This window comes from Lissotriton helveticus, chromosome 1_1 (assembly GCF_964261635.1).
Source record: "Lissotriton helveticus chromosome 1_1, aLisHel1.1, whole genome shotgun sequence".
NCBI lineage: Eukaryota > Metazoa > Chordata > Amphibia > Caudata > Salamandridae > Lissotriton > Lissotriton helveticus.
Window position 1 is genome coordinate 443,033,172 of NC_136057.1, and position 26,117 is coordinate 443,059,288.

General features: G+C 45.8%; 1 protein-coding gene across 2 annotated transcripts in view; it reads right to left on the reverse strand.

The window, feature by feature from the left end:
• The window catches only part of FBLN1 (fibulin 1), a 900,993-nt gene that overhangs the window by 514,790 nt on the left and 360,086 nt on the right, over positions 1 to 26,117 (reverse strand). For both annotated transcript variants that reach the window (XM_078673831.1, XM_078673830.1), the window contains exon 13: positions 17,427 to 17,558. In XM_078673831.1, the coding sequence (XP_078529957.1) occupies positions 17,427 to 17,558 (132 nt within the window). The remainder of the gene's footprint in view (positions 1 to 17,426; positions 17,559 to 26,117) is intronic.

Here is a 26,117-nt window from a genome sequence, read left to right on the forward strand (position 1 = left end):
GGATATCGGCCAAAGCCTGGCAGAGTGAGGTGAAAGCTCCATCTAAAGGGCCCCCCTGCCAGAGATTAAAATCTCCCAGAACAAGTAGATTAGAGTGAGTGTTGGAAAGATCATACACTAGGTCCAGGAACTCCGGCAGCGACGAGGCCGAGCCCGGCGGTCTGTAGCATAACACGCCAGATAGCAGCGTTCTCTCTGGGTTACTAAATGAAAAACCCATAAGCTCGAAACCCGAAACTTCGCCGATTTTAAGCTGAGAGACATTCAACTGTTCGCGGAAAATAATACCAATTCCGCCGCCACGATTCAGTGGGCGCGGAGTATGGATAATTTTGAAGCCCGGGGGACAAGCCAGGCCAAGTTCTACTAGGCAGTCCTCCCGAGTCCAAGTCTCCGTCATAAACAACACATCCAACCCGGAGGATTCAACCAGGAAGGCGATCTCCGTGTGGTGTTTGCAGAGTGACCGCACATTAAGCAACCCGCAGAGGAGTGGCTGGGGCGGCGAACGAGTGCAAGGACCGTGTGTTACAGGGTCACGCGGTGGTCTCAAAGCACATAGGTCTGAGTAGGAGTAAACCCGAGGGGAAAGGAGCAGGTTGCCAGAGGCAGCGGCCCTATGCGCGTCCGTTGCGCGAACGGGCGCAAACGGGCTTACCTCTGGCGCACCTCCGGCGCGTCTACGGCGCGTCCGCTGCGCGCCGTCGCTGCGCGCCAGTCCCTCCACCATGTTAAGAGGCCTGACCAAAAGGTCACGTGGGTCCTGGCAGGGCGAGTGGCTCTCCCTCACCAAGATGGCGCTCCCACAGAGAGAGCTTCCCCCAATCCAAAATGGCGCTCTCCGATCGGCGCGAGGAATAGACAGTGCCCCCGAGTCCCTTCTAACCCACAAGTGTGGGTATGCAGCGTTATATGCGGGTAAGTGGCTCCCTCAGTTCCCACTAAGCGGCAAAACGAAGGAAAAGAAAAGTTACAGCTAGCGCCCAGCGCAAACACAATAAAATTGAAAATATTAAAAGCAAGCCTAGCTGTTCAGTCAGCAGCGCGAGTGCAGCGCAAGTGCAGGGTTTTAATCTAGCAAGGCAAAATGAGGAGGTGCTACTTATAGTGCCTCCGCCTCCTATGCGTGGGTCCTGGCAGGGCGAGTGGCTCTCCCTCACCAAGATGGCGCTCCCACAGAGAGAGCTTCCCCCAATCCAAAATGGCGCTCTCCGATCGGCGCGAGGAATAGACAGTGCCCCCGAGTCCCTTCTAACCCACAAGTGTGGGTATGCAGCGTTATATGCGGGTAAGTGGCTCCCTCAGTTCCCACTAAGCGGCAAAACGAAGGAAAAGAAAAGTTACAGCTAGCGCCCAGCGCAAACACAATAAAATTGAAAATATTAAAAGCAAGCCTAGCTGTTCAGTCAGCAGCGCGAGTGCAGCGCAAGTGCAGGGTTTTAATCTAGCAAGGCAAAATGAGGAGGTGCTACTTATAGTGCCTCCGCCTCCTATGCGTGGGTCCTGGCAGGGCGAGTGGCTCTCCCTCACCAAGATGGCGCTCCCACAGAGAGAGCTTCCCCCAATCCAAAATGGCGCTCTCCGATCGGCGCGAGGAATAGACAGTGCCCCCGAGTCCCTTCTAACCCACAAGTGTGGGTATGCAGCGTTATATGCGGGTAAGTGGCTCCCTCAGTTCCCACTAAGCGGCAAAACGAAGGAAAAGAAAAGTTACAGCTAGCGCCCAGCGCAAACACAATAAAATTGAAAATATTAAAAGCAAGCCTAGCTGTTCAGTCAGCGCGAGTGCAGCGCAAGTGCAGGTAAAGTTGTGTGTCGTCGGCGTACATATGGAATTGGACATTGGAAGCTTGGAGCAAGGTGGCGAGCGGTTCCATGACGAGGTTGAACAGTGTGGGGGAGAGGGAGGATCCTTGTGGAACACCTAGATCTGCAGGCACAGGAGTAGATAGCACATTGTCGATCTTGAACTTCTGAGACCGGTTGTGAAGGAAGGACGAAAACCATTTGAGAACAGTTCCCGATAGACCCATTCTAGTGCTTAGCAGCTCCAGCAAGTTCTCATGTCTGACTGTGTCAAATGCTGACGAGAGGTCAAGAAGGATGAGGAGGCAGGACTCATTGCGATCAAGAATTTGGAGGGCGTCATCAATTATGTGTGTCATAGCTGTTTCCGTGCTATGTTTCGCTCGGAAGCCTGATTGATGAGGGTTGAGGAGGTCAAATTGGTCCATGTGTTTTGTTAGTTGGAGTTGGACACATTTCTCCAGCAGTTTGGCCAGGGTGGGGATATTGGTGATGGGCCGGTAATTGTTTAGGTCAGACGGATCAGCTGTAGGTTTCTTGAGTATAGGCGTGACTTGCCCCACCTTGAGGGAGTCTGGAATGAAGCCTTGTTGCAGTGAGCTGTTGATGATTTTGGTCCAGAGAGGGAGGAGCAAGGGGATGAAGTCTTTTACAGCATTAGCAGGTAGAGGGTCTGTGAGGTGATTAGAGGGCTTCAAGGTGCAGAGCAGTTTGTGTATTGCTTCTTCCGAGTAAGTATCGAAGTACAGCCAAGATGCCTTGTTTTTAGGTTGAGTGTTAGCCATTCTGGTGTGGTTGGGGAATCGGCTTACATCCATGATGAGGTCATTTCTTATGTTGTCAGTCTTTAGCTTAAAGAAAGCAGAGAAGGCTTCACAGTGTGGGGTGTCGCTTGTTGTGCTGTTTGATTGTAAGGGTTGTGTCTTTGTTTGGGTCTTGATTAGTTCGAACAGCTTTCTTGGCCTGTTTTTTGCTTGGTCCAACTGGCGGCTAAAGAAGTCCGACTTTGTGCGCTTTATTTTCCTGAAGTAGGCATTTCTCTTGTTCTTAAGCCTTTTGAGGTGCAGTGCTGAAGGGTCCGATCTCCAGGTGCGCTCTGCCATTCGCATAGTACGCCTGTCGTCATTGAGTCTATCATCACACCAGGGGTTAGAAATTTTGGTGGAGACTCTCTTCAGTTGCAGTGGGGCGACTTCATTGACTATTGTATTCATAGAGTCAAGGTAGTGGTCGATCAGTGATTGAACATCCGAGGCACCTGAAGGGGGAAGGAGGAGATTGCCGATGTGGGGAGGCAGGGTAGAGGGGTTGAGATTCTTCAAGTCCCTTTTCCATGTTTTGGATTTGAATGGTTGAGCAGGGTTAGGTTTAACTTTTTCATTGATAAAGAAGGTGATAATGTGATGATCTGACCAGTCGCAGGGTAGAATCGCCTCCAGTTGTGTAGAGTTCTCTTTGGCAATGATGAGATCGAGTATCGAGCCTTTGTCGTGTGTTGGTCTATCGCATATTTGGGTGAGTTCAAGCGCATTAAGGAAAGTTTTGAGACTATTCACCACTGTGTCTTTCTGATCGTTCCAGTGGAGATTGAAGTCACCCAGGTAGACTTGGGTGGTCTGCCGACCGGCATTGGAAGCGATCATGTCCATGAGTTGTTGGGTGAATATGTGATTGCCACCAGGCGGGTGATAGATGATATGTAAAGCACAAACTTGTTTGCCCTCGCTGGTGATGTCGAGGCAGAGGAGTTCACAGGAGGAAAGGGAGGGGGAGGTGACTTTAGTAACGGAGAGGTTGCTCCTAAAGATGCATGCAATTCCTCCACCCGTCTTGCCAGGAGACCTGTCCAGCCTAATGATGTGATAATTGGGGGGGACTAGTATGTCCATAATCGGGGTAGAGGCTTCAGTAAGCCACGTTTCCGTTAAAATGGCTAGGTCCAGATCCATAGCTGAGACGAGATCAGCGATGTCGGAGGAGTGTCTCTGGGCCGATCTGCAGTTGAGTAGGATGCATTTGAGTTTGGGAGAGAGAAGGGTGGTCGAGCTTTCTAGTGTGAGGGGAACTTTTCTGAGGTTGTTAGGGACGGAACCTCTGTTGTTGAGTGTTGGGAGCCTCAGAGGGTTTGTAAGAATTGTGGGTATGGGGATGTGTGTGTTGGATATGTGTTTTACCGGACCTGGGCCATAAGAGCGTAGGAGAGAGCATAGGTCGCGGTCCGACAATGGGTTGAGGACACGCCGGGGGCGGTGGGAGTTATTGCGAACGGGAATAGTCGGCCAGCGCGGGTGTCGTTGGAGGCGAGGGTATGTAGGGAGGGTGCGTCGTTTGTAGGGTAGAGGGATGGTGGGCGGTAGACTGGGCTGTGAGGAGAGAAGGTCTTTGATTGCGTGGACATCTTTTTTGATTTGTAGAATATCCTCTTTGACTTGTTGGAGGGTGGATAAAGTCAGGTCAGGAGGTGCATAGGGGATGGGGTTGGTGGTGAGAGCCATTGGTGAATGGTTGAGTAGTGAGCTGGAAAGCGGGCAGGGTATCGAGGGGGGGATATACTAGCGTTGTTGGGAGGTTCTGCGGTGCTAATGAGTGGGATGGCATTCAAAGTGTGGGCGTGTTTGTGGGCGAGGGGTGTGGGTGAAGTAGGTGGAGTAGGCGGTGGGTGGGAGGCATAGGTAGTGACGTCAGTGGGAGACGGTGCCAGTGAGTAGAAGAGTGAGTGAAGGCTGAAGACAGTGGGAGAGACAGGAGGGTAGTGAGGGCTGAGAATAGGAGGTGAGAGGGAGGGGGATGCTAAGGTAAGGGAGGCGGTATGTTCTGTATCTTTTGTTGGGAGGGTGAGAGTGTCGTGGGTGGGAGTGGGGAGGGAGCTGGGGAGGGAGAGGTGTCCGCCGTGGGGGGGATGGGCGGGGGGGGTGGATAAACTCCGAATGGTGGTGTGTTCAGATGGTGGCGTGTTGTGGGTGAGAGTTGTTGTGTCAGGTGTGAGAGACTCATGGGTGGGAGTGAGGAGGGAGCTGTGGAGGGGGAGGGGTCTGCCGTGGGGGGGATGGGAGGGGGGGGGATAAACTCCAAGCGGTGGTGTGTTCAGATGGTGGCGTGTTGTGGGTGGGAGTTGTTATGTCAGGGGGGAGAGGGATGGAGGGGGTATGAGTGGGGATAAGAGGGGTCATGTTAGAGGGGCGGCTAGTATATGAGGTGGAGAGATTTGTGACTGTCCTTGGGGAGTGTGGGGCGTTAACAGTAGGTGGGCCATTTACTGGGGTGCTGGGGGTAGAGGTGTTGTAGGTGGGGGCTGCGACGTCAGAGGTGATAGTGCTGGTGGAGTTCTGGGTGGGGGTCCGCAGCTTGGAAAGGTGCTCTTTGAACTTGGGGAACAGATTGTTTAGTAGTTCCAGGTTCTTGTCCGTGGATTGAATTAGGACAATCCCGTTATTGTAGATAGTAATGGTAGTCCTGCCAGGGAAGAGGTGGGAAGGTGTGATAGAGAGAGTTAGGCCACGAGTTGTTTTCCTGGTGGTGGAGACGGTGAGTAGGGATAGGAACGCTTTTCTCCATTGGGCTCTGCGTGGGGTGTGGAAGATGATATCAGTAATCAGGGCTCCATTGCCCGGTGAGAAGTAGGTGTCGGCAAAGGGTGTTTCAGGGTGCGACCTCAAGAAGTTATGTTTAAAACGTTTAGTGGCTTTTTTGGTGAGTGTGGAAGGGTAGTTAATTCTAAAAGTGTGCTTGCCGTTGAGCTCCATTTTAGAGGGGCTGTGATGTTGGGTGTGGGAGATAGGACGACAATAAAAACAGTCAGCCGCTAGTTACAGGGCAAAGGAATGACACTAGTGAGTGATCGAAAGTATAAGAGGTAGAAGTCAGTGCAATCCAAGAACAAACAGTGCGTAGGTGCAGCTTTCCTAATGTATCCAATATGCGAGGTAGCAGTCAGCTAACACCATGTACAAAATGTGAGAGGTAGAACCGGTTAGGTGGAATCAAATTTACACATCAGAATGTACTAGGTAACAGCAGTGTAATCTAGGTGTAGAGAGTGGCTGGGTGCAGCTTACATGACTAAATGAAGTGAATGAGGTAGTAATAATCAGTCAGTGCAACATCGTGAAGTAGCTTACATCGAAGAACCAACAAATAAATGAGGTGGCGGACAGTGAATGTTAGGGATAAAGGTGAGATAGGTGCAGCTTACCGCATATACAGTATAAAAATAGGGCTAAACTACTAATGAATTACTGAATCCGAGGAGGCACACTAGTAGTACACATGTGCAAAAACAACGGTCAACCGTAGGTTACATAGCGTAAGTGAGACATTAGTGAGTGGCCAAATAGCCAATATGAGAGGTAGCAGTCGGTGTCGTCCGGGAGTAAGCAGTGAGTAGATGCAACTTACAGAAATGTACAGGATATATGAGGTAGCACTCAGTTAAATGGAACCACAGTGACGCTAGTGAGTGGCCAAAAGTAACCAAAATGTAAGAGGTAGCATCGGTGTAATCCAGTAGTAGAAAGTGAATGGGTGCAGCTTACAACTTACTAAAGTATATGAGGTAGCAATCAGTGCATAATAGGGATAAAGGTGAGATGGGATCAGCTTACAAAATATACAATATGCAAATAGGGATAAAATACTAGATACATACTGGAATAAATACTAAAGATATACTGGAGCCAATATAGGTGCAAACATAGGCTACAATAGACAAATATGACTCTAGTGCTCAACCGGTAAAATATGGGAGCAGGTTACACAAAATGTATAAAATACCATTAAATATATAATACTGCAATAAAAGGCAGACACTTAGTCACACGAGGAATTAGATGCAGCGCTATGTAAAGTCTGTGATGGGTGGGATTGGTATAGATGGCCAGTTCTTAGGTTATGTTCAAATGGTGGGAATGACTAGTCCATGATGGCCGCCAAAGCGAGAGAGAGACTAGACCAAGATGGCCGCCAAATAGGGGAGATCGAGACGGTAGTCCTCTTTTGCTGTTGTTCCTTTTAGAGCAGGGGAGGGCAGTTTCAGTTCCTGTATGAGCAAGCCCAATTCCTAGCTTACTGGGAGGGAGTCTTATCTCTGTTTTGCAGATTCCTGACCGCGTTGGTAAGAGGCCTCATGGTCAATTGTTAGGCAGGAGGGCGATTTATGGCTCCAGTTTATGGCCCCCAGCCATATTGGCCAATGGTGAGTGAGGAGACCGCAAAGCCCGCGAAAATGCAAAGCCTACAGTGCATTCCGGGCATAAAATGAAAGACCCGCATGAATGTTTGAATTAGTAGCTTTGCTTGTAAAATTCCGGGCAGAGAGTGAGAAACCTGTGTGCAAATATGTTAAGATCGTTTTGAGATAGCTTAGCGTTCAATTACCTTCTGGTCGTCAGGCTGCACAAAGCTGCTACAAGTCCGCTACAAGTCAGGCCCCTCCAAAGCAGAGCTGCGCGGTGGCCGCCCAGACACGTAAACAGAGCACACCGGAGACGCTCTAGAAGTCGATTGCTCCGTTTTCAGTGATGATCTACTGGGAGGGGGAGGAAGGGCGGTCACCTAAGAGTGGTCTTTTGACCACTCTTAGGTGTTGCCTTATTTACTCCAGATAGGTGGGAATACTCAAAATTAATAAGGTTTGATCATGGAACTGATATGCTTACCACTGCAAAGCCACAACTTGATAAGAGTATGCTGGATAATGGTCTATGGAAGTTCACCACTTTTAGAAATGTGTAATGTAGTGAAAAATCTACTGCTTACATCAGATATTAATCTAAATTAATGCATAATGTGTGATGGTTTACCAAAGGTCTACACCAGTGCATCTGTAGGCATACCAGAGCTCTATTCTCTTAAAATCAAAAACTAATTTAAGTACAAAAGCTTGCATAAAGTTTTATAAACAGGGCACTTTTAACATTATGAAGGCATTTCTTTTGGTATAATAGTTTCTTGGTGGGACAATGAGGAGGGAATTCGGGGGAAAATCGACTGCAATTCCCGCTGAGTAAATAATGTTAACTGTGTTTAAACTATGTTTCCAGCTAACAAACACTGGTTAACATGAACAGCACAACCATATAGCCTTTCCAAAGTCTCTGCAAAATGAACATGCAGATTTGGCATTTGTGGATGAATCATGAGAGAAGGTGCTTGTTGGTAGCCTATGTTCCATCCACGATTCAATGACGGAATGAGGTATAAGGATAATGTTACTTACCCAATAAACATCTGTTCTTGGCATGTACAGCTGTAAATTCACCTGCTTTGCATACTCCTGCCATCTAGTGTTGGGTTCGGATGTTTGCAAGTTGTTTTTCTTCGAAGAAGACTTTCCAGTCATAAGGTAGGTGATTCTTCCTTTCGGTGAAAGTGCGCATGGGCATCGATACCAATGTTAGATTGTTTTCCCGCAGAGGGTGAGAATGGCGTTAGTAGTAAAGAATAGAGATGTCCATGCGTATGTATGTATAATAAAAGAGAGAACAGCAGCAGCTACAGGTACCCAGGGAGGCGGGTGGGCGGATGTGAATCTACAGTTGTACATGCCAAAAACAGATGTTTACTGGGTATGTAACATTATCCATTCGAGGCATATGAGCTGTAGATCACATGCTTTGCATAGATTATACAGCAATATTCTTCTAAAGCGGTGGCTAACTTGTAGCTGTTGGAGTTGTCTGAAAGAGTGTTCTAAGTACTACTTGGCCCATATTAGCTTGTTGTCTTGCTAACACATCTACACAACAGTGCTTGGGGGTACAGTTTTTGCTTTTGCATAACAAGTTTGTATGCATTTAACAATCCACCTTGCAATACAGGACTTGAAAATAGGCTTGCCATTGTGTGGTGGTGCAAAAGCAACAGAAAGTTGTTTGTTTTTGCGAAATGATTTTGTTCTTTCAATATAAAATAAAAGAGCTCTTCTGACATCTAAGGTGTGTAGAGCTCGTTCTGCCACAAAATCAGGTTGAGAAAGAATACTGGTAATTCATCCGAATGATTGATGTGAAAGGCAGATACTACCTTAGGTAGAAATGTGGGGTTAGTATGAAGAACCACTTTGTCTCTGTGTAGTTGGAAAAAAGGTTCTTCTATGGTTAGTGCCTGTAGTTCACCCACTCTCCTCAGTGAAGTGACTGCAATGAGGAAAGCGGTTTTCCAAGAGAATAACTGTGGTGCACATTCATGCATGGGTTCAAAAGGTGGGCCCATTAACCTTGTGAGGACTATGTTAAGATTACACACTGGGGCAGGTGGAAGTCTCGGTGGTATAACTCTTAAGTCCTTCCATGAAAGCTTTGATTACGGGCACTCTGAAAAGCGATATCTGTTGCCTATTCTGTAGATACACAGCTATTTTAGTGAGATGTAGTCTGATAGATGTGTAAGCCAATCCTGAATGCTGCAGGTGTAACATGTAACAAATGCTGCTTTGTTTTGAAGCATGTAAAGTATTGATGTTATTGCAATAGATAAAAAAAACTTTTCCATTTAGCTGCGTAACAGGCTCTTGTAGTAGGCCTTCTGACTTCCCTGATGATGTTCATATAGTCAGGTGGAAGATTTAGATAACCAAACTCTATGACTTCAGTAGCCAGATCATGAGGTTTAGTTGTTTGGGATCTGGGTGTCTGATATTTCCATGGCTCTGTGTGAGGAGACTGAATGTGAGGTGCAGCTTTTGATGGGGAACCAGAGACGGCTCCAACAGGGTTGTGAACCATAGTTGAGGGGCCCATGTGGGAGCTACTAGGATCAGTGTGAGAGATGTTTGTCAGAGCTTCCGAACCACTAATGGAATGAGTGTGAGAGGTAGAAAAGCATAGGCAAATATCCCTGACCAGTTCATCCATAGTGCATTGCTTTTGGAGAGTGAGTGTGGGTACCTGGAGGCGAAGTTTGGGCATTATGCGTTTTGGTGTGTGGCATACAGACCTATCTGAGGGGCTCCCCCCAACTTTGAAAGTATCGAAGGAGAACCTAAGGGTGAAGATCCCATTCGTGTATATGCTATCTCTGTCTGCTGAGGAGATCGGCAATCTGATTGTTCACTTCTGGGAGGTGTTCCGCTAGGAGATAGATTTTGTGGTGAATGGTCCACCTCCAAATGTCTTGGGCCAAGTGTGACGGAGCGAGTGTCCCCCCCCCCACCCTGTTTTTGTATGTAATACATAGCTGTCATGTTGGTACGAACTAGGACTCCTTTGCCAACCAGATTAGTATGAAATGTTTTGAGAGCTAGAAAGACGGTTAGAAGCTCTAGATGGTTGATGTGGAGCTATTTTTGCTGTTGGCTCCACAGGCCTTGCACTGTGTGGGGCTGAAGATGAGCCCCCCAGCCAGTGAGGGACGCGTCCGCTGTTAGCATTGTCTGTTGAACTGGGTCTAAGAAGGGCCATCCTTTTGATACATTTTGTGTATTCCACCACTGCAGAGAGCAATGAGTACGGCAGCTTACCAACACTAGATTGGTTTAGAGACCCTGCGATTGGTTCCACTGACTTGCTAAGCATTCCTGTAGGAGACGCAGTGATGCATGTGAAGCCTGGCATGGGGAACGATCATAATGCAAGATGCCATCATTCCGAGTAGTTGGTTATACACTCAAGCTGGAAGCAAGTGATTGAATTGAAACTGGAGAACTAGAACCTGAATGTTGTGAATTATGGCTGTGTTGGGAAAGGCCAAGAGCCTTTTGAGTATTTAAAGGGGCCCTATGGTAGTTTTGAGTATTTGAAGGTTGGAGATGTGATTTTAGCACATTGACTGTGAACCCCAGTTGATGTACTAACTGTTGTGTTCTGTGAGTATGTTGGAGACATTTTGAATACGTACTGGCTTTGATGAGCCAGTCGTCCAAGTAGGGGAAGACATGAATGTGTTATCTTCTCAGGTGAGCAGCGACTACTGCCAGACACTTTGTGAAGACTCTGGGAGCAGTGGTGACTCCAAATCGGAGTACCTTGAACTGGTAATGTTAGCCCGCTACCACACATCTGAGAAATTTGCGATGAGTGGGATGTATTGGAATATGAAAATCGACATTCTTTGAGCCTAGAGTAGACAAAATGTCGCCCTGTTGCAGAAGTGGTAGTACTTTTTGAAGTGTTACTATGTGAAAATGGTCTGACTGTATGTAAAGATTTAGTTCTCTGAGGTCCAGAATTGGTCTGAGAGAACCATCCTTTTTGGGTATCAGTAAGTAAAAGGCTTTTTAGCCCCTTTTAGAAGTAGAGACTGAACCTCTTGTTTGAGAAGGTGTAAGTGATCCGGTAGAGTTTGTGTGACAGTGGCTAAATGTTTGGAGGATTGTTGGTGAACTCCAGGCAATAACCAGAATGGATAATTTATTGTACCCATTTGTCTGTAGTTATGGGCTGCCAGACGGGTAGACAATGTGAAAGATGCCCCCCCGACAGGTGTTAAATGGTCTGGGGAAGTGTAGGGAAGTCACTGTTTGGTATTGGAGGGGGAGGCTCATGTATTTGAACCTCTGCCTCTACCTTTGCCATTGTTGACTCTGTAACCCCCTCTGAAGTAACCCTAAGAGGCAGAGGGTTGATTGTTGCCTTTGTACTTGGTGGTAGTAGTATCTGAGGAGGTATTCTTAGATCCTCAGTGGTAGAAGGAGCACTGAAAGGAACCACATCCAGGTGTTATTTGAAGGGCTCCCATGGATTTGGCCACTTCTGTTTCCTTCTTCATTTTTTCAGTGAGGAATCTACAGCAGGACCAAAGAGGTGTTCGTTTTCGAATGGTGTGTTTAGGATAGAAGTCTGAACTTCTGGTTTGAATGGTAAAATACGAAGCCAGGCATGCCTTCTTAAAAGGACGCAGGTGTTGACAGCTCTAACAGCAGTGTCTGCATCATCTAGGGCACACCTGATGGAATTATTAGAAATGAGTGGTCCCTCCCGCACTAGGTTTCGCGCTTTGTACTTGTGCTCATCAGGTAGAAATTGCAGCAACTGCTCCATCTCATCCCAATGTGCCCTGTCGTACCTGGCTAACCGAGTTTGTGTATTGGAGAAGCGCCAAAAGTTTGCAGCTTGTGAGGCTACCCTGTGAGAAAGTGACTCTATATACACTGGACCAGAATTAGGTAGAGTGTGTATAGAGTCCACAAACCCCAGAGGTATAACCGAGGTTAAAGCCAGGTGTGACCTTACTCTCTAAAGAGGTAGCTTGGTCGAGCAGTAAGGCAGTGCCCGAGGACAGTGTAAAGCATTTGTTGTACACAGTCAGTCAGCAAAAGGTTTCACACACTCAAAGACTAAACTCCAGGCCAATTTTTTTTATATCAAAAGATATAGTTGTTTTATTTCAAGAACCAACAGGTATAAAAAAATATATACTGTTCTTAATAGGAGAGGTCTCAGATGAGTACTTTGCAGAAAGGCAATACACTTTGTAAAGACAATAGGTACAGGGGTTGCAGTAGGCAACACAATTCTAGACACAATTTAGCATTGAGCTCAATGGATTTCCTTATATAAACACAGTTGATTACTTTGTAGATTACTTTGGTAATTCCAGGACTGGCTCCTAGGTTCAGTCCTGGGATCTAAGCTGAAAACAGTTTAGCAAAAACGTTTTAGGTATTGTAGTTATTTTTCAGGAATAAGAAGCTATTTTAAAAGTTCACACTTTTCAACAGGAATCTGGCAATGTTATCCAATGGGAGAAAATTCAGGTTGCAGGTAAAGTACAATCTTGTTACTTTTGTAATACAGTACTGGTCTCCTGGGGCCAGCACTGGGGTCTCAACTCAAAACAGGTAAGTAATTATGTTTCAGTATTTAGTCTGATTTTTAAAGAACATTTGTAGTTTTCAAAAGTAGACACTTAGAAGAAATTTCATAGAAATCAGACAATGGATTCCTATGGAGAAAATACCAGTTACTAGTAAACCCGGTAAGGATTACTTTTGCGGTTCAGTACTGGGCTACAAGGTACAGTACTGGCTTCTCCCCTAATCACAGGTGAGTACTTCGGAATTCGGGTGATTTTATATGAATATTTTTAGTTTCCAAAACTTCACACTTAGAAGATTTTTCGTGTCAAACCAGTCAATGTTATCCAATGGCAGGTGAATGAGTTATCGGTTTCCAGGTGAGTACTTTGCTGGTGAAGTTAGGGTTCTGGGCATAGACTCAGGGGTCCCCCAGGGTCAGGTAAATACAGTTGGTTCACCCCCAGCAGCACAGGGGCGGCCGGGTGCAGAGGTAGTTAGGCCCAATGTTATCCAATGAGGGAAAGGGGGCCTCTGGTTGGTGGCTGCTGGCTTGCAGGCCACGCTGCTGTGGGAGCTGGGCTCCTGGTCACTTGTCAGGGCAAATGGGGAAGTAGGATAAGGCACAGGTTGCACTGCCAGGGGTACTTGGGCGGCTGGGTGCAGGGTGCTTTTGAGCCGACGGGTGCTCAATGTTATTCAATGAGGAACTTGAAAAGGGAACAAAGGCTGCAGGCTCGGGGACGAAGGATCTTCTGGAGCGACCAACACTTCTAGGGGTAAGTTGGGGTCTTGAAGGATAGGTAGGCACCCAGGAGTTGGGCACAGGGGGCTGTGGGGCACCGGGTGCAGGGGTGTCTTTTGAGGTTGGGAAATCTTACCCCTGCTGGTCGCGGTCGGAGGAGTCCTCTGTCCTGAGGCTGCAGGTGTCGTCGGGGTCATTAAGGAGGGTCTTTGGGCACTGGACCTCGGGTCTCAGTCACCGGGGGGATGTCCTCATGGTCCTGGATCACTCGGGCAAAGGCCGGGCGCGGCGGGTGCAGAGTGGGTTGGTCCGGAGCTTCCTGGCTGGCACCAGGAGTGTTGTTGCAGCAGAGCCTCTGCTGATGGGAGTCCCAGGCTTTAAGAGGGCCAAGGCAGGCAGGTCCTCTGGGTGTCCCAAGGTTGCTGTCCGCAGGGGTCGCCGGGATTAGGCAGGAGCTGGTTCCAGGATCGACAGGCCGGTAGGGCTGGGGCCAAGTCAGTTGTTGTCGTCCTGTTGTTAGCAGCTGCACGGCGGGTATTCTTCCTCTTGATCTTCTTTCTTCTTTTCTTATCGGGATCTAAGGAAGGAAGGTTCAGGGAGCCCCTAAATACTGATATTAGGGGCGTTACAGTTAGGGCCAGGGCAGAGACCAATAGGTCCCTGTCCCGGGGTGGGTACACCCCCTAGCCTGCTCCTCTCCTGTGGGAGGGGGGCTGGAGCCTAGCTGTGATTGGGCAGGGCTCCTCATCTTCAAGATGGCCGGAGCCCGGGGTCATGCTTTACCTCGTCTCCCCCACCTGAGGGGTGAGGTTGGCACCGGCTGGCACACCCCCCTTCCTGACGTAGTTTTTCCCGCCAGTCTTCCCGCCAGAGTGGGGGTCAGGACTGGTGGGGGCCAGTTGCTGGGTCCAGCAAATGGTCTGGAGAAGCTCACAGAGGCGGAATGCCTTTGAAGCTTCCCCCTGCCCATCCTGGGGGAGGAGGCCTAGCACCTCGCCCTGGATGTGCATTGTTGCAGGTCCAGGAGAGCGGGGGGCTCTCCACCCAGGGGTCCAGCAACAGGTCTGCTGTGTGGCAGCCTCTGCAGCCACTCAGCCCAGACGTGGATTGTGGTTAGGTTTCAGGGGGCATCTCTAAGATGCCCTCTGTGGTGCATTTCTCATTAAATTCCACATTGGCATCAGTGTGGATTCAATGTGCTGAGAGGTTTGATACCAAACTTGTCAGTCTTCAGTGTAGCCATTATGGTGCTGTGGAGTTTGTAATGTCGACCTCCCAGCACCATATACTTTTAATGGCATCACTGCACTTACAGTGCCCAGGAATGGCCATGGGTACTGTAGGGGCAAAGGGCTCATGCACCTGTGCCCTCACCACTGGCATAGGGCACCCAGCTAGAGGGGTGACTGATGTATGCCAGGGTAGTGGGTTTGTGGGCATGGCACACAGGGATGTGTGCCATGTCGACTCTTTGTTTAGTTCTGTACTTAGGCACTCAGCCTGCAAAGGCATTGCGTGGGTGCCAGGGTACAGAGCCCCTAAGGGTGGCACAATAAGTGCTGCAGCCCTTAGGTCACCATGCCCTGGGTACCATTTACTAGGGGCTGACAGGTGGCCAGAGATGCCAATTGGATTTCAGTTTCAACACAGTTTTAGGGAAGGAACACAGGCCCTGCGAACCTGGTTGGCAGGAGCCCAGGGCACACTCCGTCAAGCATATCAGCAGTCAGAAAAAAGTGGGGGCATACCAATGCAAGAAAGATGGCACTTTCTCACATACCCTTTTCCCCAAAGCGTCTAGCAGCTTAGATTCTTTATCTGGGGGTGGAGCATCTCCAGTTTGTGAATTGGCCCTTCTGCGTGAGTTGTAACCCACCAAGGAATCCAATGGTAACTGCCCCATTATGTATGCTGGATCAGATGGTGGCGGCTTATACTTCTTATCTACCCTAGGGATAAGGATACGTGCCCTGATGGGATCATAAAAAAGATCATCCACGTGCTTGATCATACCCTTGAGCATGGGAAGTGTGTGCAAGGACTTTTGTGCGGTGCTAAGAGTCTCGAAAAGGAAATACTCTTCTAGGGATTCCCTATGCAGCTGAACCCCATGGTAGTTAGCAGCTCTACCCAGCAGTTCTATGTAACCTACACTCCGGTGGAGAAGGCTTGGTAGGGTACAGGTCAGGATCATTCCCTGTGAGGGAATTGGTGTTATATTCTGTCCAGGGGTCTGCGGGTATTGGCTCATTGTCCCCAGCCCCATCCCCACCCCCACCCCCATCCCCATCCCCATGATCCTGATCTTCAGGTGTATGTGGTGGTGAGTGCTCAGGTGAAATTAGTAAGGGTTGAAACTAAGGAGAAGGAGGTGATGGAAGGGGAGGAGGAGAAGGATTAGTACCAATATTTTTCCTTTTTAAAGGAATGTGGTAGGCCTCTTCTGTCTCAGGTTTCTGTTTTATTGTTACTTTTGTGGTGAAATGACCAGTATTTGGGTGGATATTTCTAGCACCCTTTGTTTCGTATCCGTTTTGGAAGGGAGAGCATCGAAATGTTGTTCATTAGATGGAATTGGCACATCTGTATGTTTCAATGCTGAAATTTTTGGTGCCGGTGTTTTGGATGCTGGTGTTTTGGATGCCAAGGATTTCAGATCCGAAGCTGTTTTTTGGTGTCAAAGGGGGAGGGGCGGAGCCTGTCTTTGAATTTGACCCCGAAGCTTTTTGCTCTGTGCCCATTTTCAAACGGCTCTGTTTTGGATGTGTTTCAGTGCCGAGCCGGAGGGCGGGACGTCAGAAACATGTTCTTGGTGCAGACAGTAGCCCGGAGGCAGGGTTGGACCGAAGCATTCTTCTTAGGCTGAGGTGGACTTTGGGGCAAGGGAAGATCTGTACTCACGGTACGCTGCTCTTGCGGGATTTCTTCGTCCCCCTCAGAACCTTAGTCTGAAATGGTTCTTGTTCTTTCTTGGTTCCCATGGCGTCTCCAGCCTCTTGTTCCGAATCTCCTCCGAAGAGGTCCGGAATGGAACTTGTATGTTGGCTCTGCATGTAGTGAGGTCGAGCCCAACAGTCACAAACGTCTTTTCGGACCGTAAAGCATTACGTGCGTCGCAGTCCTGTACTCTGTGCTCCGGAGACAAGCACAGATTGTACGCTTTGTGTGTCGGAGCGCCGAAACTTTGCGTGGCACCAATGGCAGAATTTGAATGGAGTCCGTTTCATCGACTGCGAGGCGGACCAAAGCGTGGAGGTTCGAGGGCCTTCCACGAGCTACCCGATCCAGAGTTTTTTTTAAAGTAAATACGATACGCGGACAATGGGATTATGCGATTGAAAACAATACCGTTGAGGGTGAGTGTCTTGCGCACCGAGGGAAACCGAAAAAACTTGTCGAACTGGAGCGCAGCAATTCAAGTCCGAACCTGATGGCGGAAAAAAACAAGCTAACAATGGAGTTGAGGCCCATGCGCACTATCACCGAAAGGAGGAGTCACCTACCTGGTGACTGGAAAGACTTCTTCTAAGAAAAACAACTTGCAGACATCCAGACCCAACACTAGATGGCAGGAGTATGCAAAACATGTGATCTACAGCTCACATGCCTCAAACATATCATTTTCCTTTCTTCCTGCATGCAGCCAACTTGTCCAACAGAATATGGTGAGTAATTTCAAAGAGCAATCCTACTACATTTTGTGTTCAGTCTCTCCAAATATGTTAAAAACATTTACCAAACATGTATGAGCCATGTAATATCCACTGTACTGACATCATCCTATATGAAGAAGAAACCGGGAGCATCTACACCCCTGAAGAGAACCGATGAACCATTCAGGTAGTTACATGCATTGTTCTTTTATATGTTAGAGATAGCAGTGCAACGGTATAGTCTTCTCCTTTGGGTGAGTCCTCTGCTTGACTATAAAACTGGGCAAAAATACCAAATTTGCACGATTTGAGTATACACCTCTTTTAGTATTTTTTTTAAAATATTTCAGTTATAGAGATTCCTAAAACAGCAAATCATTTTTGATCATTTTTACACAAACATTTACTTGTGATTACAGAGAGTTCACCCACACCATTGAAATAATTAGATGATAAACAGCAAGCATATGAATAGCATTTGCTAGTATTTTACCTTGACAGTTCCGTTTATTGGGTGCCAAAGTGTATCCTGTAAGAGGGCAGGAGCACTGAAAACTTCCTGGAACATTGTTGCAACGAAATGAGCATATGTGTCCCCCAGTAGGTAAAGCACATTCATCAATATCTTTGAGGGGAAAAATTATAAACGTATAAATTACATGTGTTATGATACAGAGACTTTACATCCACTAGTAAGCATTTTTTTTAATGAGTTGCTTTATCATGTTGCCTATTTGCTCCCTGGATGCACTTATCAGCGCAGTGAAATTTAATGCAAATCCCAATTTGGCACAAAGTAGGCAGGAAGCCTCTAATTTCTTCCCATTCTCACTTTAACTACTGTTATGTTCTTTTTTATACCCAACAAAACAGCCATAATGGGCCTGAGAACCTTTAGCACAGTTAAGTGTTGCATTGGTCATTGATTTAAATGCATACCTCTGACACAGTAATCATAAACTCTGGTTATTATTCTTAAAGCAGGAAGAAAGCTAAATAGAAGAAGCAAAAAAAAATATTTATCCAACACTGATGGACCAATGAGTCTCAATGAGGCCATTATCTTTGAACTATTGTACCAAAGTGGCAATGCACTCTGTATAAACTGTACAGTACTGAACAAACACTAAGAGGAAAAGTCTAGGTCAAGATTCAGTGAATCACAATAACTCATTTTTAAAGCTTTCTCATCAAAGCAAAAATGGCCAGTCAAGATAAGACCCCATTTCATGGGGATAGGGATTCAGCCAGTCACATACTGTGAACACAACTAACTTCTAGCACTGGAGCTGGGGTAATGCGGGTTGGTGTTCTACAAGTATTTTGTTTATTTACACATTACTCGTTGACCACTTCATCCTAAAGCCCACATTCTATTAGGATAAAGACTTGAGCGTATATGGCAAGTGAATTTAGAATAGACATGCTACAAGAGCTACGCTAATAATCTTACCTAAGGAAAAGGAAGTAAACAAGTTTCAATGACATCATTGTGGACAATGAAGGAAAAAAACTGCTTGGTTCCTGGAGTGCAAACACATTCTCAATAAAAGGGGTTGAGATTTAAGATTAAACTTATGGATTGCCACCATAAAAAGAGACACTTTAACCTTAACTATTCTCTTGAAAATTGATGTCTACCTATTGATGAATAATCTTCTACATTAATTTACCTGCTCATTTTTGCCCATAATGTGGTTGAAAATTATCAAATGCCCATGCCTAAAATTAATAGGTGAGATCATTCATTTACCAATAAAAAGAAAGTTTAATTACTCAATCTTCGTTCAAATTTAAATCAAATTTTAAAGAGGCATTTGATAGTGTCCATACTCATTTGTTTTGTGGGGAGGGGGGGAATTTTATTGATGAACAAAACAGATTTGCGGACATGAGACATTAGTAACGATCTCACATTGTACAATTGACAAGGCAATATTACACTGAATATTGAATACAAGGTTGCAATGCGCCCCTATTTTTGTGGCATCAAAGTAGCACATATCAAGTCCATGCCTCCATATACTCATTTTTTAAGCTACATAAATTATTTTGTGTCACATGTACTCGGTTATACCACAGATTCACAATATTCTTTCCCATCTTACCATTACCTTTTGTTCTCTGCAGAGCTAGCTAATACACAACAATGTCACATAGGAATTTTAATGCAAGTCAGGCTGGTTTTATGACGAGATATTAAATTCAGTATCAGTTGTCCATATTGTCACTTAAAATATGGTCTGTGTTACTTTTGATGCTTTTGCTAATGTATGTTTCTTCAATAGCCTTCAACAGGAGTCTTGTAATTTGGGTCAGTAAACAAATAGTTTCTTACCTATCAGTGTAGATTTACAGCTTGAAAAAATGTCTGGATTCACATGCTGTGCATTATTCCGCCATCCAGTGGTTGGGTCCGTAATTGTAGTATTTCTTTCCTTTTCTCTCCTCCTCCTATTCTCATCTTTCCTGGCAGAGGAGGGTGGGTTCTCTAGTAAATCCAGAAAATTCTTCAAGCTGCAAAACTACTCCAACAGGTAAGAAACTCTTCGTTTTACAGAGTGAATCTTTTCAAGATTCACATCTTGTGCATAGACTTTGTAGCAGTTTGCTAGTCTTGTGGTGGCTGGGTAGAAGATGAGCTTAGGTTTGTGAATAGATGTTGTAAGACCTTTTGTCCTACTTGTGCTTCTTTATTAATTTGAATGTCCACACAGTAATGTCTTGTGAATGTGTGCATTGAAGACCATGTTGCAGCCATCCAGATGTATTGAATTGGAGTATTAGCTAGAAAAGCTATAGTTACTCCTTTCTTTCTTGTTGAGTGTGCCCGCGGGGCACCTTGTAAGGCCTGTCCTGCTTGCCTGTGGCATAACTGTATGGCTTGCGCTATCGATCTTGCAATGGTGCTTTTGGTCACTGGTCTGCCCGGAAAACTGTTTACAAAGGATACAAAGAACTGTTTTGTTTTCATTTATTCCTTGGTTCTTTCAATGTAGTACATGACCGCCCTTCTTGCGTCAAGTGAATGCAAACCTCTTTCTGCTTTGGTGTTTGGGTTTTGAAAGAAACTTGGTATTTGTATACTCTGATTTCTGTGGAATCTTGATAACACTTTGGTATGAATTGAGTATTTGTCCTCAAGACAATCCGGTTATTATGTATTTGGAAGTAAGATTCCTGTAGCGTTAGTGCCTGTAGTTCATTAACTCTACGCAAGGATGTTATTGCCACTAAAAAGGCAGTCTTTAGTGTGAGCATGTGTAGTGTTGCTTTGTGCAGAGGTTTGAATGGTGCTTTCATTTGTGCTAGAACTATGTTCAGGTTCCATGTGGGTGCTGGCACCATTTTTGGAGTTGCAATTCTTTTTGCTCTTTCTATGAACCTTTTAACCACATTTGAAGTGAAGAAACTTTTAGGTCTTTCACCTCTGGTGTACTCTACAATTACTGCTTAGTGCACTTTCAATGATGTATAGCATAATTTACTTTCAAGTAAATGTGTCCAGTACTTTAGCACTGTCCTCTCCTTTGTAATTTTCCTTGAAAGACGTTTTGTAAGGCACCATTGTGTACATCTCTTCCACTTTGTTGTATAACATTTCCTTATTGTTGGTTTCCTAGCTTCTCTAGAACAGCCAATGTGCTTTCTGGTAGTTTGAGATGCGCAAATTCTAAGTACTCAGGGGCCATGTCACTAGGCCTAAGCTCTCTGGTTCTAGGTGAAGTACTTTTCCGTTTTGAATTGTTAGCAAATCTTTATTTTTTGGTAATTTGTGCATTGTCCCTTGAGTCATCTCCATTATTTCTGAGAACCATGTTTGTCCACTGTGGTGCAATGAGAATCATTGTCATTTGGCTGATCTTGCATTTGCTGATCACTTTGTTCAGTAATGGTATTGGGCGAAAAGCTTAAGCAAATATCCCTGACCAGTCTTTCCATAGCGCATTCCCTAGGGACTGATTGCAAGGTCGCCTGGATGCGAAGTTTTGGCATTTTGAATTGTGGGGTGTTGCAATGTCCCCCATTTCCTGAAAATCTTCTGGAGTTCTGCTTGAATTAGTTCCCACAAGTGGGATGCTGTTGCTTGTCTGCTAAGTCTGTCTACTTCTACGTTGTCCTTTCCTGGCAGGTGTATTGCTATCATATCTATTCCGCTTGGGATTGTGTAAGAAGGTGGCTCTGTATATACTGGACCAAAGTAAGGTACAGGGTGCACAGAGTCCACAGTCCCCAGATGTTTGACAGAGGCTAAAGTTAGATATAACCTTACTCTCTAAAGTGGTAGCTTGGTCGAGCAGTAAGGCAGTATCAGAGGACAGTTTAAAGCATTTGTTGTACATACTCAGTCAGCAAATGGTCTCACACACTCAAGAACTAAACTCTAGGCCAATTGTTTTGTATCAAGAACCAACGAGGTATCAAAATATACTTTCTCAGAATGAGTAACTGTAGTTAAATACTTTTCAAAATAGGCAATAGACTGATTGCAATAGTTACAATTGTTACAATAGGCAACACCATTTCAAACACAATGCAACATTGAGCTCAATGGGAATTTCTAGTTAAATGCAATTAGTTACTTTGTAGATTACTTTTCTAACCACACGACTGGATCCTAGATTCAGTCCTGGGACATTTCTGTAAACAGTTAAGTAAAAGCGTTTTGGTTACAGAAGTGATTTTTAAGGAATATTATTGTATTTTAAAAGTTGACACTTGGAAACTTTTTCACAAGGAATCACCAATGTTATCCAATGGGTGGAAATTCACTTAGCAGGTAAGTAGTGTTATGATTACTTTTTCTTACTCCGGTTTGGATCCTGAATCCAGCCCTGGTGCATCTCCTGTAAACAGGTGAAATAATGCGTTTAAGTCAAACAGGCGATTTTTAAGGAATATTTGTTGTTTCTGAAAATCGACACTTGGAAACTTTTCTAGTGAAAACCAGACAATGGATCCCTATGGAAGGAAATTCAAGTAACTGGTAAGTACGGTTCGTATTACTTTTCAGGGTCAGTGCTTGGCTAAAAGGTGAAGCACTGGGTTCTCTCCTGATAACAGGTGAGTAAATCGGAATTCGTTGTTTAGCTGATTTTAGATGAATATTTAAGTTTCAAAACTCCACACTTAGAAGAATTTCCAAGTGAAACCAGTCAATGTCAGCCTATGGAAGAAAAGTGAGTTATCGGCTTTTGGGTAAGTACTCGACTGGCAGAGTTAAGGTTCTGGGCATAGACTCAGGGGTCTCCCAGGGTCAGGTAGGTACAGTTGGTACACCCACAGTGGCACAGGGGCAGCCGGGTGCAGAGGTAGTTAGGCCCAATGTTATCCAATGAGATGCAGGGGGCCTCTGGTTGGTGGCTGCTGGCAAGCAGGCCATGCGGCTGTGGGAACTGGGTTCCTGGTCACTTGCTCTGGGCAAATGGGGACTTGTCAGTCTTTAGTGTGGCCATTATGGTGCTGTGGAGTTCTAATGACAACCTCCCAGCACCATATACTCTTAATGGCATAACTGCACTTACAGTGCCCAGGAATGGCCCGGGGTACTGTAGGGGCACAGGGCTCATGCACCTGTGCCCACACCACTGGCATAGGGCACCCAGCTAGAGGGCTGAATGATGTATGCCAGGGCAGTAGGTTTGTGGGCATGGCACACAGGGATGTGTGCCATGTCGACTCTTTGTTTAGTTCTGCACCAGGACACTCAGCCTGCAAAGGCAGTGTGTGTGTGTCAGGGTGCAGGGCCCCTAAGGGTGGCACAATGAGTGCTGCAGCCCTTAGGGGTCTTCTCTGGTCATAACACCCTGGGTACATAGGGTACCATTTAGCAGGGGCTGACATGTGTCCAGAGATGCCAATTGGGTTTTAGCTTCAACACAGTTTTAGGGAAGGAACACAGGCCCTAGGCACCTGATTGGCAGGAGCCCCGGGCACACTCAGTCAAAGTACATCAGCAATTCAGCAAAAAACGGGGGCATACCATGCAAGAAAGATGGCACTTTCTCACACATTGCCCATCCCCCAATCTCTTGAGCTAGTGTTGATAGTGCTACAGACGGAGTTCCACCTTGATTGTTTATGTAAAACATTGTTTTTGTGTTTACTGTTTGTATCAACACCTTTTTCCTGTAAAGCTCTTTCTGAAAGGCTTTTAAGGCTAAGAATACTGTTTTCAGCTCCAAGATATTGATGTGTTTCAGTGAATCCTGTTGTGTCCACAATCCCCTCACTTTGAGGTTGTTCATGTGTGCTCCCCATCCCATTAGGAACGCATTTGTTATGATCACTGTAGGAGTTGGTGGTGTAAAAAGTCTTCCCTGTGCTATATTTGTTTTGTTCCACCATACCATCTCCCGATGAACTGTCTGTGTGACAACCACTAGATCCTCCCAACTCCCTGTTGCTTGTGACCAATGTGTCTGTAGCCATTTTTGGAATGATCTCATGTGTAGTTGAATGTTGGTAATTAAATGAATGCATGAGGCTATCATTCCTAGTAATTCCCCCACTGTTCTCACTGTCAGACGTTGCCCCTTCTGGTACAGATGAGTCTCCTTCATTAAGGCTGATCTCCTCTTTTTGCTTGGGAATGCTCTCCTGGATACTGTATTTATTTCTGAACTTAACACCTTTAGGAGTTCTGGCTCGTGTGATGATTTTTCCCAATGAGTGGAGAAACACAGTTGAACTAGTGTCTCTATCACCTGTTGTATAAGCTGTTTCCAAAGACTGTAAAAGTTTGCTCTTACTAACCAGTTGTCCCAGTATGGGTGAAACATGAATCCCCTGCCTTCTGAGATGTGCTGCTACTGCTGCTAGCCACTTTGTGAACACTCTTGGTGCAGATTTTAGACTGAAAGCCAGTACTTTGAATTGGTAGTGTCTTTTGTTGACCACAAATCTTAACAGCCTCTGGTGTTTTTTGTTCATAAGGATGTGTAAGTATGCATCTTTTAAGTCGATGGTAGCCATGTAATCTCCTTCTTGCAATTGAGGTATGTCCTCTTGCAGTGTAGTCATCTTGAACTTTTGTGTCTTTATAAATCTGTTTATAAATGTTAGGTCTAATATTGGGCATAATGTTCCGTCTACCTTTGGAATTAGGAAGTATGTAGAATATACTCCGCTGTTCATTTCTTTGTGTGGTATGTGATCTATTGCATGTTTCCAGAGAAGTTCCTGCACCTCTCTGAATAGCTGAGATAATTCTGCTTTTGAATGTATCTTTTGTTTCGGTCTCCTGTTTGGAGGTTGTTTTGTTAGCTCTATGCAGTATCCGTACTGTATTATGTTTAAAATCCATTTGTCTGACGTTATGTCCTTCCTTCTCTGAAGGAAATATTTCAGCCTGCCTCCTACTTGTGTGGCATGCTGGAGGAACTGTAAACTGACAGGTTTTTGTTTTTGCAAAGGCTGATTTTCGGTGTGTACACAAATTGCTGTTCTTCGTGAGTGCACCATCTTTGTAATGCAGTCACTTAGTAGTGGCTTGTTGTCCGCCTATATGTGGCTGTCCTCTGCCAAGGGGACGCCCTTGAAAGGACTGCTTTCCTTATTGATATTGCCAGCTCTGCTGCTGTCCCTGGCTTGCTCCTTGGTATGTTTGCTGGAAAGCTTGATGTGCGGTAGCTGGTTGGTGTGTACCTCTACCTGCTGGTCTCCTTGAGGGAGTGTCTATGCATGCCTCTGAATTGTAGAGCACCCATGGACCTAGCTGTCTCGTTGTCCTTCTTTAATTGATTTGAGTTCATCATCAACCACATTTCCAAACAATTGTTTGGACATTGAACATTTAGTTAATGTTATAACTTTGCACTTCTGGTTTGAAGCCTGATATTCTCAGCCATGCATGCCTCCTTTCTGTGATACCAATCATCATTTGTCTGCTTGAAGTTTCTGCAGCATTTGGGCTGATCTCAAGCATGTATTCACAATGTTTTTACTCTCTCCCACCAAATGGCTAGCTCTTCTTTGGAATTGCCAAGGTAGGTTTTTTAACGATTCTCCTACCTCCTCCCAATGTTGATAAGCATGTCTGTTTAGCAATGCATTAGAATTAGGTATGCGCCATTGGTTTGCTGCACTACTTTCTGCTTTCCTCCCTACAAGGTCCATCCTTTTGCTTTCCTTGTCTGTAGATGGACCCACTGCTGTTGGTACATTTGCTCTTTTTCTGGCTGTGGAAGTGATAATAGAGTCAGCTGGTACAGACCCTCTGATGTATATAGGGTCTTTAGAGGAATGCTTATATTTCGCTTCTGTTCTTGGTGTGATAGCCTTGCTTGTTGCAGGCTCTTTCAATGCCTCTTTTCCCTGGTCCAATACTCTTGGCAGTATTGGAAGGAATTGATTTCTTGATTGTGCTGGCATCAAAGTCTCTAATAAAAAACATAATTGTGGTTTTTCTTCCTCTAGCTGCACTCCACAGGTTTCAGTAGCTTTCTTAATCACCTGATTATACATGCCAATGTCATCTCAGGGTGATGGCCTTGAAGGTTATGTTTCCACAGCCTCCTCGGGTGATTTGGCGTAGAGATCTTGCCATTGCAGGTCTTGAGTCTCTGAGATCACCAATCCTGCATACGTTTGTTTGTCCTCTTTCAAGTCTTCCCTGAAGAAGAATTCTTCTTCCTCTTCTACTTCAAACAGCTCAGGTGTTGTCAGAGGCATTACTTCCACGACGACATTCTCAACTTCTGTTGTCGTTTTCAGCGGTATCTTGAATTGTTCCAAGCTTTCGACGAAATCCTTTTGACGTTGTAAAATACTTGCCATTTCGGCTTCGAGTCTCTCCCTTTTCTTCTCCATCTCGGCCGCGTGTATTTTGGCATCGAAACCTTCAACTTTCTGATTCCTGCTTGTCGACACCGATCCAGCTACGGTGTGTTTTTGTTTGGATGCAACTGCGGTCGTCAAGTGCTTCAACGCCGAGCACAGGGAGCCCCCTGCATGCGCATTCTCCGATAGTCGTCGATTTTCACCTTCCCTCGAACTCCGGTCATTCTGATTGAAATATTGAAACTCAAAAAGTTCTACCGCAGTTCTTCTGAAGTTTTTTTCCCTCATTTTGGTCGATTCTTCTCTCCAATCTTGGGATCTCCTTCAGTATCAATCCAGACCCCAAAGGCGGAAAAATATAATCTGAAGGTGGCGACCAAAGGTGGGAGTTTCCGGAGGAAGC